General features: G+C 39.5%; 1 protein-coding gene across 5 annotated transcripts in view; it reads left to right on the top strand.

Moving 5' to 3' along the window:
- The window catches only part of LOC118431099 (actin filament-associated protein 1-like), a 30093-nt gene that overhangs the window by 3695 nt on the left and 7196 nt on the right, over nt 1–19202 (top strand). Inside the window, exons 2-20 of one of the 5 annotated variants that reach the window (XM_035842208.1) lie at nt 1612–1737; nt 2094–2119; nt 3730–3828; nt 4347–4473; nt 7629–7823; nt 8551–8628; nt 8760–8858; nt 9803–9860; nt 10236–10386; nt 10920–11093; nt 11499–11624; nt 12475–12553; nt 13034–13147; nt 13587–13631; nt 14204–14433; nt 14970–15128; nt 15575–16094; nt 16570–16724; nt 17090–17218. In XM_035842208.1, coding sequence (XP_035698101.1) covers nt 1612–1737; nt 2094–2119; nt 3730–3828; nt 4347–4473; nt 7629–7823; nt 8551–8628; nt 8760–8858; nt 9803–9860; nt 10236–10386; nt 10920–11093; nt 11499–11624; nt 12475–12553; nt 13034–13147; nt 13587–13631; nt 14204–14433; nt 14970–15128; nt 15575–16094; nt 16570–16724; nt 17090–17218 — 2690 coding nt within the window. The remainder of the gene's footprint in view (nt 1–1611; nt 1738–2093; nt 2120–3729; nt 3829–4346; nt 4474–7628; nt 7824–8550; nt 8629–8759; nt 8859–9802; nt 9861–10235; nt 10387–10919; nt 11094–11498; nt 11625–12474; nt 12554–13033; nt 13148–13586; nt 13632–14203; nt 14434–14969; nt 15129–15574; nt 16095–16569; nt 16725–17089; nt 17219–19202) is intronic. The other 4 variants (XM_035842212.1, XM_035842209.1, XM_035842210.1 and 1 more) reach the window with 4 other exon arrangements.

A 19202-nucleotide genomic window follows, 5' to 3' on the forward strand; every position in this document is an offset into this window, starting at 1 on the left:
TTGAATTGCAGTGGACAGGTCACCACAAATGATAAACCTAATCTCCAAGCAGATCCACGGTGGCATAATATAGTACACATCCCACCGTAGGATCTGCATTCATTCGGCTTCGCAAAAGGCTATTAACCCTCTCAGCACGAGAAGCCACTATCGTGGCTTTCCCATAGGACGCGAGAAGCCACGATCGTGGCTTCAGGTTTAATTCCGGCGGGAAATTCAAACTGACTACTGTGAAATGGGAAATTTGGCAGAGTCTGCCAATCAGGATGCTTGTATCTTTGACCAACCAGAAGGGATATAGCATTTGAGCCCTGTTTCTGAGGCCTCCAGCGTGTGTTTTGGCTTCAGTTTTCGACAGGTTTATTTAGTAAATTTAGCAGAAATGGAGACAATTTGGTGGATAATTTTGTTGGTGGCTTACAGGAGTGATGACAGGGAAATCCTTGAGGGACAGCAAGGCAAACACCCAGCTGTTTTTGTTGAGATCAAATGAGCTGATATCACAGTGTCTAATGAGTTCTACATGCATGCTTCCTTGTTGTTTTTCTTGGGGCATGAGGAGGACCAGGTCAGGTCAGAAAGGTCACTGGTCTCAATTGACATTTTAGATACTCTGATACCTGTTTCTCTACCCAAGTCATAAGTAATAGGATTTATTTGACTCCCTGATATGTGGAGAACATCCAGAAAAATAATTTGCCATTTAGCACAAGGCATATTCATTATTTTAATAGTACAACTACAGGTGTGGGGAGGGGGGCACAACTGTTTATTGGGGTGAATATTTGTTTATCAACACTGAACTTATTTGAAATCATGCTTTGATTTTTAGTTTTTGGTCATTCTAACAGCATACCAGCATTGTGTATGTATAATTGAGTATTTCTACATAGTTTTATGATAAATGACACAAAAAACTCAGTCCCTAGCCAAATGTTTTCTTTTGTGAAGCTTTTTTTGGGAGTGTTGCTAATGTGTTTTTGAGTGGTTTCCATGACGATTGCTGTCCTCAGATTGATGGTATGATATTTATTTTGCTTGTTTTGGAAAGGCCATTCTGTGAGCTTTCCAGCAATATATAGTTTTCCTAGTCTACTCCTTACATAACAGCTGTAATAATAATACACAAAAAGTACTAATTGACACCTGTATAGACTGAAATTATATGTCGTATATGGTATACAGGAAAAAATTTTATGACGTGTTGAGAGGGTTAACATCCAATTGTTGCCTAATCAAACTGTGCTTGCTGTGTAGGTGTTAATTGCCCTCCTTCCTGTTTGACGCGGATCTCCTACAGGGATGTGCGCGGGTCAATGAACTTGTCCCAATAAAGAAATAAATTGCTCGTAAAATCATTAGCATCTCGGATTTTTGTGTAGCTGTTAATATGGCACAGGGAGGGGCAGAGACACCTTTATTCAATAGAAATGCTCCTCCCTGTTCCAGTGAAGGCAGATCTCCGGTGCCCATTTGACTCCCTTTGGCCAGCTATGATCCTTGGCCAGCTTTGATACTATCTTATGGCACCGTAGGATCTGCTCGGAGATTATGATAAACCTACAATTTGCAATACAAATGTTTCAAAATTCAAATTTTGTTTCCCTCCAGCCTTGGAGGAACTTCTGCCTGGAATCCAGGAGTATCTCTGTCATCAGCTGTCAGGAGAGAAGTTATCCAGACCAGCAGCCAATCAGAGACTGGAGTTCGTCAAGTTACTGGACAAATACAAAGCAGGTCAGAGGTGAAAGGTCACTGACCTTTAGAACTGACCAATATCTTTGGTTTCAACAAATAACTTTTAAATGTGATCATTTGTTCACACTGTTTGCGAAATTATTTTGCACACTGCTTTCCAAAAGATATACAAAGGTATACAAAATTGATATATATATGCAGCTAAGAGTGCATAACCTTCTATTTTAAAGCTTCTAATATTGCTACTTGTTATGACGATCACGTGTAAAAAATGCATGAATGTTAAATTTGTGTTTTTGATCTTTACTATCTACTTCCTTCAGCTGCAGGGGCTGTTGTTTACTGTTGATGTCAAACTTTGCGATGACAATCATTCTTTTTTGTGCCCTCCACAGATACCAAAACAGTTCCGTCAATAGAAGTGAGTAGAAATTGTTCACTAGTACTAGTAGTGAGTAGCACTAGTTCAATTTTATCTGCGAGGTAATTTATATTTGTTGTTTTTTATTAAAAATCAAGGTATTTGGGGATTATCCAGTGAATGGACGGTTGTTTCAAATTGCAACCTTTTCAAAATATTTTGTTATTTGAGTTTAATCTACTTTGCTAAATAAGTTTAATCTATAATTCGATCAAAATGAGGAAAAAAGGAATTTTGTCAAGACAAAGTGCACTGGGAAAAAAACCAAGTTTGATACCATTCTAAGTGCATGACTTCATTGTGACGGACGGTCACTGACGGTACATATCATTGATCCGGAAAGGTCACGTTCACTTTGATTGAAACATGAGCTCTCTCGTTAAAGATGTTGGCAAACCTGAACTTGGGTGGAATTAAATCTGTTAGGCCTGGTTCCTGGTTACCCGACTAACCCTAGCAAAAATCTATGGACTATAACCTTTTTTTTGTGTTGACCGCTGGCATAAAGACATAAAAGTTTTCTATCTGAGTGATGAATGTCAATACAGACTTCTCGTACTTCACACAGATGAAAGCTTTGAACAGGTGAAGCAAGGATGTGTAGAAAACATTGTATTTCTTGGTTCAGTTTATCTTTACATGTTTTTAACATGTTCCGTTGAACTGTATTTGTTGGATCACCTCTAATCAGTAGAAATCTATTAAAAAAGAGAATCCCTACTGACCGACCCTTAGTGTTTTGGACTGTAACCAAGCTTCTTTGTCTACAAAGTATAGAAAGGTCAAACATGTCTGGCAGATTTTGAAAATGGGCCAGCTAATGAGCTTAGCCAACAAATTGTAATAGATACAGTGTACACAAATTTGTGTGATGATGGAGTGAATACTGACTGTTGTTGGGGCTGAAACTTCCTCAAGTTTCCTTGTTATGCCTGAGTCATCAGACGGCTTTGTTCATGTTGTACAAAAGGTTGACGACTGTATGCGGTAACATTGTGCTTGGACAGAAGTGAAAGTAAAGTGGTTTCACTTTCACTTTGAATCTGTCACACTGCAACATATCAAATCTACAGAGTATTTGAAATTACATCATGATCTCAACTCTTTTGATTGTCTCTTTTATTAATTTCTAGATACGATTATGAATTGTACATTTTAACTATTGATTTTCTTATTCTAAATCTAGTAGACCCCTTTCCAAAATCCTGCACGTTGGGTAAAAATGAGGAGTGCACGGCAAAACAACGTTTAACGCTAGTTCACCTTTATCCGCTGGTAACCAATATCCGTTATGTTCAAAAGCAGGATATCTTAGGTCATCAAGTGGACAGATTGTGTTTCCAAACAGCTGAGTTTCAAAATATTACAGTTTGAAACCACCGTTCCTGGACCTGTTTTATAAAGAACAGATAAAGGTCACCCGCGGATAAAGGTGAAGCGTTACAACAATGCTAAAAAAAAATTATGTTTTTACCGCTGACTCTCATTTTTGCCCAATATGTTGCAGCTTGAAAATGGGTCTAATTTTCTAACTCTAATGTTCTTTATCATTTTTCATATCATTTCTGTCAATCAACTTTATTTTAAGAATATTTCTTCTACGAATCCAGGCAGAAGAAGATGAAATGTATGAAGACACTCTCGTGCCAGACAAACCCCCAAGTAGTTTCCTACACCAAAATGGGAACGGACCATCCTTGGTGGAGGATGTAAGATTTTGTGGAGTTATGCTCATGCATCTCAAAACTAACATTCCATCATTGGCCACTAATGCTCCATATGTTTGTGCTATATGCAGCCGTTCGCGCCTATTGTGTAATGCTAACCAAGGGTTTTCAAGGAAGGTGATCTAATACAGTACTGTAAATGCAGAAACTTTTGCGGTGGTTTAATGTTCGCAGTTTTCGCGGGGGGCAGCCACTTCACCGCAAATTTAAAACCACCACAAACATATTTCCATAACAGTAAGAGACTATACAGTGCACGATGCTACCGCAAAATCAAAACCACTGCGAAAAGTCCATTTTCCCGCTACCGCAAAAGCTCAATTAAATCTCCGCGAACTTGAATGCATTTACAGTACGTCAAACCAGCATGCAGCGCTAGTATCAACTCCTGTAACTAAATAATTTTAACTTATGATTAACTGTTGATAAGATCATAAGTGTTACAGTATCAGTTTCTCATATGACATGTTTCATAATTTTTTTTGTGCTTTAACAACCAGGTAAATGGCGATGAATATTATGAGGACACCCTCCCATCCTCCTCCAATGGTTCAGCCCGACCAGACAGTTTTATTGAGAGACAGAAGATTCCACTTCCTCCCATTCCAGGACAGGGGGTTGAGCAGGGTAAGGCAAAGAAAATTTGCAATAGAAGCAACTTTATTATTCATTTAACACAACAATGCAGGAAGACCAGAAGAGCTGGAGGAACAGGAATAACAACAGGAACTTAACAATTGAGGAAGTTTTTATCATATGTAGTGTGTAAAAAAGGAAATACCATATGGATGTTCAATGTAAAATCTTGTAAAATGCCAAATATTTAAAGCAACAAATAAAGAGTTTCACTTCTCTTACAAATTACAGAACCTTATTTAATATGAAACTCATGTTGTCACAGGCCATAATATGACCATTTCATTTCATGCTCTTCATATAACTTATTAAATAAAATATTCTCTTAGTACATTTGAACTTAATGCTGAAAACACACCTCAGAGCCTTAAAAAGTGCTTTAGTGTGTTTAGGTACAGGTACAGGTACACAGATGTTTAGGTCCATGGACCTGTACCTAAACAATTTTACAGGTACGGTACAGGTACGCTGTATTTAGGACACAGCCCTATGTGCTCTAACCTGGAATCCAGTCTACTGCTGGCTGGGCCTACCGTACTTAGTGCAGGCTTTGTACGGGGCCAGGGAAGCTCCCAGCCGCTTAGGTAACCGGCCACACCCGGTAGAATTTTCACGGGGTTAGACTTAGCCTAGTGGGAGTTAATTTGCCCGCCAGCAGTAGACTGGGGAGATCCTTGTTTAAATTTCCTCGAGATCAGATTTGCGATAAGGCTTCCTACACCACGGGAGTCCCTCAGCACACGGCACAATTGGCCTGAGCGCGCCATGCGCTGGCGAATCCACTACTGCCTTGTTACATATTCATGACCTGCTTGCCGTGATGTAATCATATCACTTTCGTATCTACACTACAATCGGGCGGTTTTGGGATCCTTGTAAGCCAGAATAAATGTCACAACTGACTAAATAACATTGTAGTCTTTTTTTTAAACGAAATGTGAGAAAAGAACATGAACAATGGATATTGGAAGTTCCTGTATGCAACGTAAGACACACTAAGACTCCTTGGTAAGACTAAGTTTTATTCATGAAGAGAAATGGATCTGGACTGGAGACAGACAAAATATCAACGTTTTTCTATGACTGTGTGAAAGGTAATCACAGATGTATGTAGTGTTTTTTCTTCTTTAGATATAACCCAATGGTACTTTATAACAACGTAGAGAGACCAGTTGAATGTCATTTACACGGAGAATAAGTGATATGGAACAACAACAAGTCATGACCCACGTCTCAAAACGAGCTGAAACCTCCCAATCTGCACGCCTCTAATTCTCACTGGGAGTAGCGTCGCCAACTGATACCCCAAGTCATCTGGCTTCTTTGACCTGGTCTCTGATCAGGGCGACCAGAGGGGACAGAACAGTCTCTATAGAGTGGGAAAGTTCGCGGACTTCAGTCCATCTGGACACTCGAGTGATGTCAACAGTTATGTCCCGCGGCCCGTGGGTCAGCTTGGTAGATCAATGAGGAGGAGAGCCATGACATCCTTCCATGCAGAAACAACCACAAAACTTCCTTCTGCTTATCTTTAAAGCTATCGACCCCTTCAAACAACAACAGAGCCCTGGAAAAAGGCATTTTCCAGAGCAGCCGTGCGCGTGTGTCAGGCTCCCCCGAGTCGGCCATGTTGATATGGTAATCATGTCAGGGTTTGACAAGGCGTGCTGCGCGCACCAATCAAGGCGCGGCAAGTTGATTGGGTTCTCGTAACACTATTGGTTAGAAACGGCGCGGGGATCGCCGCGCCGAGAACTGTTCCTATTAACTATTCCCCAGTCTACTGCTGGCGGGCAAATTAACTCCCTGGCAAATTAACTCCCACTGGGCTAAGTCTAACCCCGTGAAAATTCTACCGGGTGTGGCCGGTTACCTAAGCGGCTGGGAGCTTCCCTGGCCCCGTACAAAGCCTGCACTAAGTACGGTAGGCCCAGCCAGCAGTAGACTGGATTCCAGGTTATATGTGCTCATAATACAAATGTAGTCTGCCTACTTTGGAAAACACTTGGTCTTTTGTTGCCAGACATTCCTTCTCGCAAGCAACTTCCTGTTTGAATACAAATACCACGAACTTTTTTACATCTAAGCACATTTCTAAGGACACAGGATGAACCATGTTTCCATATAGGATCAGTTCCATGGATTTAAGTCAACACCCCAGGCTAATCACTGTACATTTACATATACATGAAAATGTGCACATACCGGTTTTGTGCAATCAACCAAGAAGAGGTCACAAACAAAGCTAGGCCTTGAAATGTCACCTGCATATGCATGTAATAATGCAGGTTAGCGCAGGTTAAATAGAAGCTGTGCAGCTATTTCTTATGTCTACAATACCTTAGGACTTTCTTCAGCTTTCATTTTTTTCTGTCTCATTGTTTGGTAGCCCATTGTTAATTCCATTGGCAAAAACATGCAACCAGTTGTCAGGAGGCCCCAAATATGCCTTCATTCTTCTAGCATAGTGATCCTTTAATGTTCAGGTTACAGAATATTATAACGTTATCATAAAACATTTTGTGATGAGCTAGAATAAAAAAAATGAAAAGGAAAATTTACGTGTTAACGTTACATGTGCATGCACCAGAAAACTAATTCTTTTATCTTATTCAGTGTAAGTAGTTGGGCCGGTAAACCTGGCTTACACTATATTTAGAATTTGATTGTTCAACTTGTACCCAATACAATTGTTTAGTAACTGCCACCTGGCAGAAGCAGATAGATCTGCATTTATTTGTAAGTTTTGAAAAGTACTCACCTCACCTCTACTAGTATTACTACTAGTACTACTAGTATTATATTAGTAAATTCAGAAATACAGACATGATTCTAAGACCAAACATTTTCAATTGTTCTGTAGTTTTACCTTAACAGTCATATAGGTCCTAACATTAGTAACAATCTACATTTTATACTCTGTATGATTCATAAGATCCTAACTTGGTAAGTTTTTTAGTTGACAATCATCTGTCTTCTATTTGGTTGTACATTTAGAAAAGATTCGAGACAGCCATTTAAGTGAGCGTAGACTTTTAGGGTTGTCCTAATTTTATAGTCATGATTCATACAAAAAAGTCTTGCACAAAAACTTAAAATCATAGTTTATTTGTTTAATTTGTTTCCCTTTCCTGTATCCCTTCCAGATGAGGAGGAATATGAGTGTCCGATGGCCGCTCCAGCCCAGGACGGTCCTCCCCTGCCCCCACGGTTCCCCCCCACCCCTGCTCCCACCGTGGCCCTCCCCCCACGGCCTGCTGCCCCCCTCCCCACCCCTCAGATAGAGCAGGAGGACTATGAGGACATGTATGAGGAACCCATGGGTCATCAGGCTACTGAAGGTGGGTATTTGATAGACTTTTCCCATATACTGTAAATACAGAAACTTTCGCGGTGGTTTAATGTTCGCGGTTTTCGAGGTGGCCGCTTCACCGTGAACTTAAAACCACCGCGAACATTTTTCCATGGCAGCAAGAGACCACAGTATATGGTGCTACCGCAAAATTAAAACCACTGCGAAAGCTAGTCCTCTTTCCCGCTACCGCGAAATTCAATTCCCGCGAACTTAAATGCATTTACAGCAACTCCTAGGGACCATTTTGAAGGTCTCTTATGACTCAATGCCACTGACATGTCCTTATATATTATCATAAGTTATAATATTGTTGTTGATTTTGATTATAAACCTTATTATGTACTTTCAACAACAAAGATAAGCAAGTGATTAGAATGTAAGCAGCATACTAGTATAGAAGCTTACCCTCAGTTATCTATAATTGGTAGGGACAAACCTTGTCTGGAGAAAGTGTGGAGAACAATGATGGCCCACCTCAGCAAAGACTGATACAACAATGTATGCGGCAAGGATGATGATCATGATGATGATGATGAAACCTGGTCTTACTAAAAGAATATAATCCTTTAAGTTAGCAACGTGTCAGTTTCAGATTCTTCAGTGAAAAATCTCTGATCCTTTTTTCCTGTTTGCAACTGTTTGTAATACACTGTAGTTATGTTGATCTCCCCTTTTCTCTTCCCATTCTACTCTCCCATCATGCCTTGTAACAGCAACAAGTTCAGAGGTCACCGTGCCAACAGGTGATGATGATGATGATGAGATGTACGAAGAAGTACCAATAGCTCCCAGTGAGTTTTCCCAGTTCCATGGTCTCAACTCTCACATTCTGTTTCTGAAAACATCTCTGGACCTTTTACCTTAAAGCTATTAGCGACCTAAGAACCGTACAGACTTGAAATGAATAATGTTTTCTTTGTAGAGACAGAACAGGCGCCTGAAGCAATAAGTGAGGACACCTATGAGGTCCCTGATGTTGACCCACCAGCAATGGGGAGAATGTCCGTTATGTCAACCCCAGGTACTAGGTTGGACACAATTTGTCCTTCGCAGTGCTTGGCATACTGCTTGGGCATTATACATTATATAACTCTGCAATGCGCCACTGGCTTCAATGCATCTAGTGCAAAAAGCTGCGCTGAACTACATATATACATAATACATGAAAAGCATTGTCAAACTCTAAAATTATAGTTATCATAAAACTTACTGTAACATTTTCATAGCTAACTTAAATCAAAACAGGACATGAATTTTTCCTCCGTAATATATACAGTTTATGCACTGTGTGAAAAAGACTGTCTTGAGCTTTTCTGTTTTGATCAAGAAACTGATGTACATTCCCTTCAGCATCTAGTCTAGAATCCTTTGCTGACAGCTGCCTACAGCTTAAATGCAGGCTATATTTTTGCACTCTATGTATAGTAAATACATAGAGGCTTTTAGCACCATTGAAACTGACAGCTTGTGTCTTAATTTCAGGACCAGCATCATTTTGAGCCTGCCATTTTCCTCTTGCTTTATCAAATTGTGAACATTTCAGATTTTTCTCCTTGCACAAGCTAACAACTCTGCTGCTCATATTTGCAGACTTGATGTGCAAGCTACCATCATTAACATTGCTCTTGATGAGATGATGTTGATTTCTTGCAAGCAAAATACTGCAATTAGATAATAACCTTGTAAGTGTAACCCTGTGTATATGCATCGATACACAGCATTTGTAACAGGCTTTTCAATGACATCTTGACAATTATAATTTGAATCCCCAGGCGACCATGTTGGCGGGTAATTTGATTACAGCAATGCCATTTCCGTGTGTTTTACAGTCATTATTGTAATTCAACATGGCGCAGATGATACCAAATGAAAAGCCTGTATTAGTACATGTATATGATGAGGCAGGCAGGCGGTAGATTAAGGTATGACATTGAAGTGAAGCTGATCATCTTTTTTATTTTTCAGGTGGAGACTCGGGGGATGAGAGTGGGTCATATGAAGATTATGATGACGATGAAGAAGAGTAAGTTATGAACTTCCTCCAAACTGTCCTTTCCCGCATAATAGGTTATGAAATGTTCTTTGTTTTTTACTAAGCAAATTTAAGATTAAGATGAAAGTTTCAAGCAATTTATTGATCCAGGAGTCTCTGTATTCTGATTCTTTACCTGAATTTGCAAAATTAGCAGTCAATGCTGATTATATATATAGTGTAGCAAGTGTCATAAGACTGGATAATGATATGAAGATATTTGTGTTGTGTCTGTTTTTGAGGTGTGTTTTTTTTTTATTACTTACCAGTTTCATGAATTTATCAGTTTTCTTAACTTGGTAAGAGTTTTGTTGTCTAAACCAGTGTTATTATACACTAGAATTACATGTAATCTTATGATTACAGTACCAAGAAGAAAGAAAAGCGTAAGAAGAAAGAGAGCAAGCCTGAGGTGTTTGAGTTACCAGATGCCCAGATCAGCGGAGTGCTGCAGAACAAGAGGTTGATCGGTGGATGGGTGAAAAGGTTCTGTGCAGTAAAGGACTCAAGGTTCCTGGTAAGTTATTAACAACTTGAGCATTTTCAGTATGCTTAACTATGTATGTACTGTGAATCTATACTGTATATTGACTTCTTGTCTCAACTAATAGCATGTGATATACACTGTCAAATAATGATATTCCCAATTTATTCAAAACATCATTTATTTTAATGATGAAAAATTGTGCTAGCGTTACCTATTATCATCCACTTGAGTCTTTGTCCTTCTATTGCTCTATCTCAAGAGCTTAGAGCAGAAAATAAATGCACAGTTCATCTATAGATTATACAAAGGAGTCTACTGTTAGTAACAGTCTAATATTAGTAAAGTGTTTGAAACAAAACAATGTTGTGCAGTCTGTCGTAGAACTGAATTTTGCATGATACACCCTGACATGTTTATATAACCAGAAGCGCATGACTTTTTACATTGTATATGTATGTGAAAAATAATTGAAAGTGCACATTATCTGGTATCACTATATGTTGCAGGGGCTTAGTTTTGTGTCAGTTTAGCCTCAATACATGTCTATTTTCTCCACACACCAGGCATACAAACGTGCAACGGATGAGAAGCCATACGTAGACATGTACCTGCCTGGCAGTTCTGTGGTGTACTCAGAGAAGGAGGGAAAGAAACAACACGTGGTGAAGTTAGTGGGAGGAGGGGACACCCATGTTCTCTCTGTGGGGAACAAAGCAGAGGCAGACAGGTGGATAAAGGTAATATAATCCAAACAAAATTTTCTTGGTGGTTTTGAACAGCTTCATTGTGAACATGAAACAACGGCAAACATTTCTGCATTTACAGTGTGTGTGTGACTGTGTGACTATAAATTAATAAGCAATGTTTGACTTTGACTCAGGTTGCAACAAGAACAATACATTGTGGACTCTAGGCATCCGAGGCTGATATCACACATATGCAATACAAAAATGAACATATATTAATATTAGTATATATCAATTTAGAATGAAATAGTGGTATACTTCTAATACCAAACAGTCACAACTAAAACACAATCACGTGTGCATGATAAGCTAAGAGTTTTTGACACAGCTGGAAGTGAATATTTGAGTAGATTTTTCCTGATCTACATCAAAGTACATGTACGTTTGCATGTTCAGCTGTTGGAAGAAGAGACCCAGTCAGGTTCGGGAGGGATGCTGGCGCCGGGTCGGGCCAAGGTCGGGAGGACTCCCAGCAATGTCAGTGACATCAGCAGGGGATCCAACTCCAGCAGGGAGAATGAGGTGGGTAATCACCAGGGTCCGTACAGTGGTCTGAATAATTTATATAGTAGAGTGGACTCAGCTAACGGACATCTATCGCACCACAGTCATCACATTATGATTAATGTGCAAGGTTTAAGCAGCACAGTCTGCAGGTGTGACTTGCATAGCAGGGACTGCCATTTGCTGATTCAAGCTTTTTAGACATCGATGGTACAATCAAGTAGGATAATAGGAGTTATCCATGGCCAATAATGAATTATTCAAGCCGCTGTATATATATATAGTAGAGTAGCTTCATTGCTTGAGCTACTGACATCTTGCACACTGCAATTATCCCTCAGTTAGACATCTGGAGTCCAGTCCAGAGCCACATAGTTCAAGTTTTCATTCAGCCTGTCGGCCAAACTGGTTTCGTTATGTTCAGCTTCTTCAGTAGCTACGAGATAGATGACACATTCAAGTACAATGAAGTTTGCACTTATAGTATTGTTATATACCTTTAGAGGCTGTTAAAAGGTTCAGAAACTTGAACTATGCGGCTCCAGATGTCTTACTGAAGAGTGACTGTCACCCTTACTGTAATGTGGCCTTGTTGAATATGAAAAGAGCTTTTCTACCATTTAAGAAATTGTCTTTGCAACTAAATCAAGCATTATGATAATAACATAAACTCTCATATCTAACAGGTAATTTAAAAGTGACACATTGAAAAAATAGGTACTCTAAAAAAAAATAATAAGTAGGCTGTCATTTTTCTTTTTAATATTGTGGTGGCCTGTATGGAGTATCCGGCAGAATTGTGAGAGTTATGCTTTAAAAAAAATATGTATAACTTAGTATTTTTATTGACGTTTTTCTTACAATCTAGGATGTGCAAGATGGTAATGACTCTGGGAAGGGAGGCACTTTGGAGAGGCAAGAAGACAAAAGGAAAAGTTTTGGGAAAGGTACAGACAAAAATTAGTGACCATCACAATTACTGATTGTCTTGATCTGTTGATAAAAATGAACTCAGTGTGAAAATTAAGTCAGTTGAAGATACATGTGGCTCAATATTGATGGCTCTGTTGTATCCTACTTGCATATTCTAAAGAGTTGTCGGCTCCTATTGTTTAGTAATATCTCTCGTTGAAAATCTTTGTGTAATCTTCATAGGTAATATGCATGATATATGAAATGCGTAATTCATAATGTTTTATATGTATGAACATTTTGTTCAGTGAGTGAAGTCAAAGAGTTACTAGTATACCTATGACAGTCAATTGTTGTACATTTTTGTAGATACATGCTGTCAAGTCATTGACAAAAGATTAAAAAAATAAAACAGATAGTGCTAATCATGTGAATTACATAATGATGTACTGTACATAGTTTTTTGTGTGTACTGATCTCTCCCTAACTGACTGGGCTATTTTGTGTTACAACAGACAAGAAGAAAAAGAAGAAAAACAAGGCCGGAGACTTCATTGTCAACACCTTTGGAAAATCCAAGGGGAAGAAACTGTCTACACAGCTGAGTGATTCAGACATTGTTATCATGGGTAAGTTTCTAAATCTGTAATTCATCGAAGACGAATTGCTTATATAATAAGGACCTTCACCTTCTAGAAACGAAAATTTATGCCAGACATGTAAGACGATATTAATCTACATTCGCCTGCTAGGCTTTGGGATTTCCTACCTAGGATTACAGGTTTCGGACTGACCAATCAGAGACGCAGACGTGCATGCAGAAGTGTAGTACAATAATGCACTCTAGGGAATGATGGGGGTGAATGTATGTAATGTGATGGAATTAAGACGGCAGGAAAACTGTTATTTAAGCACCGCTTAAACCTAACGTAAAGGACATTAATATGCACTCTTATGCCTATAGGTATCCTTTACGTCAGGTTTAAGCGTTTATCAGTTTTCGTGCCATGATTATGTTTACTTTCCAATAATTTTGATGATCCCAGTAAATGGTCTATCTTACTTCAGGTGTGTCTGATGAAGTAGCAGATTTCCAAGGCTGTATAATTGCAGGTGTGGTGCATTCCTGGATGTGCACATCGATGGTGTAATAGGAGGGTTACATTTGCAGTCAGGGCTTTTTTCTATATTCCTGCACTTAGATAGCAAGCATGCTGGGATTGGTAGTGTTTATTTACCGAAGCATGTAGCGTTGAAAAGGCCTGAATTATTGTCATCTCCTATTTATCTGATTAACAGTACAGTGGAAGCCACTTAATTTGCCAGTGTATTTCGTGCAATTATCTAAATGGTACAACAAAGCAAAGTTATTAAGCTGGACCGTACCACCACAAGATATGGGGATTTTGAGCAATAATCAGAAGTGTGCGATTATCCGGTGTGCAATTAACTGGCTTCTACTGTATATGGATGACATCCTCTGGGAACCCCAAAGCTGATGCCAGCATGCAAATAAAAAAGGTTGGGGGTAATGTAGGGGCATTGTAACATAGCCATAGGGGTGTTATAACATACATGTAGGGGCATAATATCATACATGTAGGGGTGTTGGAACATAAGGCTCTCTCCCCAAAATGACCAGTATGGCAAACAAAAAATTGACTTATTCTGTTGTTCCCTAACAGGGTACCTGAACATCTCCACTACACTACTGGGAGACTCCAAGTGGACCCGACGGTGGTGTATGATCAAGAACCACTATCTGGAGGTCCACAAAAATGCCAAGGAGGACTTTGCTGAGTTGACGTTCCCCCTGAAGGGGTGCAGCTTGAAGCCGTACACGGACGAGACAAAAAAGGGGAAGAAGGACATGGCTATCCAACTCAACAAACACGATGTGGAGATCATTTTAGAGGTATGATATTGTAATTCTTGACATTTACTTAGTGATTTTATGTTTTCATGGTGACGTACCCTTTCACCACAAACTTAAAGCCAGCAACGTTTCCATTACTGTACAGTACATCAGTTTTAACCCTCTACTAACAGTTCATTTTGATTGCTGGCATTCCTCAGGCTAGACGTAATGTTATATCCTTGGGAAAGGCACTTTTCATCATCATAGCTTTTCCTGACTCCTCTGAAGTATAAAATGAGTACCTGACTTTGTTTTGGGAGATGAAACATGGTGGAAGGAGCTTGAAAGTGATGGGCTTTGCCTATACTACTGTGTCGACACTGCAGTGGATAATAACCCACTGTCTCAATATTGTTATTGTTATAGGGTGGGCCAACTACTCTCTCATCACAGCCCGGAGCTGAATTGCTTTCAGTAGGCAGGGGCTAAATGACCCTAAAACAGCTATTAGAACTTTTACCTTTACCTTTACCTTAATTTCTTTACCTGGAATATACATAGACTTGATGTCGAATCCAATACTGTCTGTCCAGGCTGAGACGTCTGAAGACCTGGGGATGTGGCTGAGACTCCTGGTGGAGGAGACAGGGTCCTCCAACCCTGACGAGCTCAGCTCACTCAGCTGTGTGTATGTAGACATAGAACCGGACTCCAAACCTGACAGGCCACCAATGCTGAAGAAAGTCTCCCAGGTGATACATGCTGTTGGATTTTCTAGTTGCTGTTTGCTTGAGTTAAGTTACCAGCAAACAAGCATTCTGCAACAGTGCTAGAACAATTATGTAGCCCAAGGTCTATTATATGGTGATGGGCACAGCTCTAAACACCAAAAGGTGTGGTAAGAAGAATATTTTAACATTTAACCAACCAACTGGAGTTAACAATTTGTTATGATGTCTGATTGCAAAAATATATACTGTTAGTGCTTGCAGTATGTGTGTAAGGTACATTAAACCATTATTATAACGTTATATTTTTTGTGCATTCTTTAATTTGTGATCATGAACATGTATTTCATGTGGAACACAATGTTGTCTTCATGACCAAAAATGAACCAAGATCCAGTGCAATAATATACATGTATTGTACCCAATGTAAAATACCTGACTGATGCCCTCAATGACTATCTGTTTTGCAGGACAGCATCATAAGTTCAGGAGAAGCTTACATGGACTTGTCATATCCAGACTCTAATGATCAACCTGCAAAACTTGCCGATAAGTCTCCAAAGCCGTCTCCAAAGCCATCACCAAAGCAACCTAGGAAAAATGAAAAGGCTGCAACTCTTGAAAGAGAGAAAGTCAAAGACGGGAAAAAACAAGACAGTGTAGAATCAGAGGACGGAAAGCCCAAAAAGGAATGGAAACTCACGCTTGGCAAGCAAAAGAAGGAAAAAACTTCAGATAAAAGCGAGAAGGAAGAGAAAGAGAAGAAAGGTGGTTTCATGGACAGGTTTAAAAGGAAGAAAAACAAATCCAGTGAGGAAAAAGTGGAAGACAAAGTAGAGGAGAGAGATAAGGAAGATGCAAGAAAGCCCAAGGAAGAGAAGGAAGAAGTTGAGACAGTAGAAAAGGATGTGGATAAAAAGGCACCAACTGCAGGAAAATCAACAACAGAGAAGGAAGTGGAGAAAAAACCGTGTACAACAGCAACAGCTGGTGCGTTTAAGCTCTATAAAAAAAATATACTTTTTTTCTGTGAGATGTTTTTAATTCCAGATCATATATTCATGCCAGTATATTCTAATGAATTTTTGTTTACCATGATGTGTTGTTGATGTCGCTGACATTGAAATTTTTAGTAATAGTTTTTTTTTTTAACATTGGAAATATCAGCCATCATGGCCATTGGAATATACTGTATTAAGTGTGTGAATTTTAATGTAATCAGTAGCCATACATGTACAATGTATATAAATATACAATACTGTAAAATTTGCAGCAATGTTCGTGATGGATTAATATTCATGGTTTTTGCGGTGACCACTTCACCGCGAACTTAAAACCACCGCGAACACTTTTCTATTATGGTATTAGACTGCAGTGTATGGTGTTACCGCGAAATTAAAACCACCACGAAAAGTCCTTTTTCCCGCTACTGCGAAATGATGATGAAAAGAATTAATTTCCTCAGCTCCCCGGTACGGAAAGGAGAGAGCACAAGCGGAGGTGACGAGGCTGGAGAACAGGAAGGCAGAACTGCAGGCGGAAAAGGAGAAACAGCGGAACAAACGTGTCGAGCTTCGAGCCAAGAAGCAAGCCCTGAAGGAAAAATTCATCACAGATCAGGTAAACATCATATACATGTATGATTATGTATATGACTCTTTCCATATAATGTGTTTGTATGAAGCAGCTACTTAAAATGCAGAAACTTTCGCGGTTGTTTATTTTTCGCGGTTTTCGCGGTGGCCGCTTCACCACAAACTTAAAACCACCGCAAACATTTTTCCATCGCCGTAAGAGACTACAATGCATGGTGCTACTTAAATGCATTTACAGTATATCGCATTTGCCGAACATTATGCATTGCCAAAGGGTTCGTTTAACTTACTGTGTAAGGAAATGATAAGAAAAATTACGTCAAGCATCGTCCTAATCTTACACTATAAGTACCTTTCATGTGTTGATGGTTGCTGAATTCTTAATTGCAGAAACTGGAAGAAGAAATCAAAGGAGTTAGTGAGACCCTGGTGGACCTGGAGAAGGAGTTAAAGGAAACAGAAGCCAAGCTGAGTAAAGCTCTCAAGGACTCCAACCCGTCTCCTGTACTTGGAAGGAAGGCTAGTAGTACATGGCTTTGTACATTTTGTAGTTGCTAGGAGTGCATGCAAGGCGTTTTGGTCATGTGTTATTGTTTGTTTGTTTGTTTGTTTTGTTTTCTCGTGCTGTAGGTACGCAATATGCAGATCAGTATCTATATGAACCTGCATGTACATTTTTTTGGCGACGCCTCAGGGGCGGAGGCATTTTCTACAGTATTACGATCGCTTTGAAGAAATTTAGAAAATTCCACGAATGCATTCCCTTGGGAATTGATTTTTGGCTAAACCGTAGGGGTGTCGTCCATACAGTGGCAATTGAGGACTATTCTAGCTGTTATTTTTCTTTATTAAGGCATTCTTTGTTTTCAGGATTAATGATTTAAGGGAACGGTCTTTTTACATAGCCGGGAATGACTACGCTCCTTGCATATCATAAGCCGTACACACACTTATTACGATGTTTTGCATGCTTTATGAATTTGCAATGAAGACCAATATGTCCCAGCTTTTTGCCGTTATGTCTTCTATAAGCCTGTGCTTTTTACAATATGGAATGAAATGCTGTCAAGTGGTTAATGAATCGTTCGGAGTAATAGAGAGCCTGATTTTTAGTGGTAGGAAAATAAGATGTTTTAAAGAAGACAAGACCAATGTAGCACAACTTTTGCCAACATCTTTTGAGCTTTGCTTTTACAAGGTGGGATGATATGCTTTCACGAGGTCAAAGGAATAATGAAGACCAGTGTGTCACAGATTTTTGTCGATATCTTTTTATGAAATATGAAATGATGTGCTTTCAGGTGGTTGTCGTTTGGAATTGAAGCTGGTGTGTTACGCCGAAGGGCGTTTATACCGGCTATATAGATACAGATTACGTAAAGCCTGATTTTGAAAAGTTAATAAGTCACATGTTTCAAACAAGCCATGAAACCAATGGGTTTCAAGTTGTTTAGATTCTGCTTTGAAGACTAGCACAGCTAGAATAAAGGAAGGACGCAGAGACAAGGTTTTCCGTACACTGGGCACGGGAGACTGTTAAGGTGGTTTGACGTTACTATATACTAGTAATGCTGACCTCGCTAACCTCGGTCTTAGCTGAGGATCTTTATTTCTCTTCTGATCTCTACTCTCTGTCTATCTGTCATACAAATACATTATATCTCGTGGTCACATTTTGGCGTAGCAAACAGACAGGTCTTGTCAAACCACAAAACAACGGTTATTTCATCTACGGTCCATTCATATACATGTAAAATCAACTACTACAATGTATACACTAAAATACATATCCGTGATATAAACAGTCAGTCAATCGGTGAATTCTATAACTGGTGTCATGTCAGGTTTTCTATACATGGACAAGTATGATCACAACTATCGGCTGTACGTCTTGGCTCTGCTACTGGCCTCTACTTCCCTCACAGTGCCTTCCTTCTGTCGATGGCGCTGTTCTGGATGTTGTGTGGCTCCCTTCTGTTAAGAATGTTCAAGCCGCACAAACGTATATTCTGGCTCCTCTCAGCGATGGCCACTTTTCGTGAAGGGACTCGACCTACTTCCCTTGTGGCGGTAAGAGTCTCTATGTTGGGTGTGGCGGGAATGTGTCGTTCTGATGGACATAATATATATACGGTAGGTTGGCCTGTGCGTTAGATCACGAGAGAACACAGTTTTACCCGTTGTATATACTATAATAATAGTGATGCTAGCAATAATGGATTATTGTAAAGTCACCCTCATAAATTTGCTACTACTCGCTGCACGTCTGTTGGTGTTCTACATGGACTAAGTCACCACATGGATGGTCGTCACAGTTAGCTAATGTTCATCTCAGGAGCTTCTGTACGTAGGGAGAACGCACACAAAGAACAAAGGTTAAAATTGAAGTACAAGAACAATTCTCTTCTCTTTCTTGTCAATTCGTAGCAACCAGAAAACACTGTAGAAATTGGAACTTCGGCATTCATGAGTCAGGTAAGCCTATCTATGCCTTGTTAGCTGA

The sequence above is a fragment of the Branchiostoma floridae genome, chromosome 14 (genome assembly GCF_000003815.2).
Source record: "Branchiostoma floridae strain S238N-H82 chromosome 14, Bfl_VNyyK, whole genome shotgun sequence".
Classification (NCBI taxonomy): domain Eukaryota; kingdom Metazoa; phylum Chordata; class Leptocardii; order Amphioxiformes; family Branchiostomatidae; genus Branchiostoma; species Branchiostoma floridae.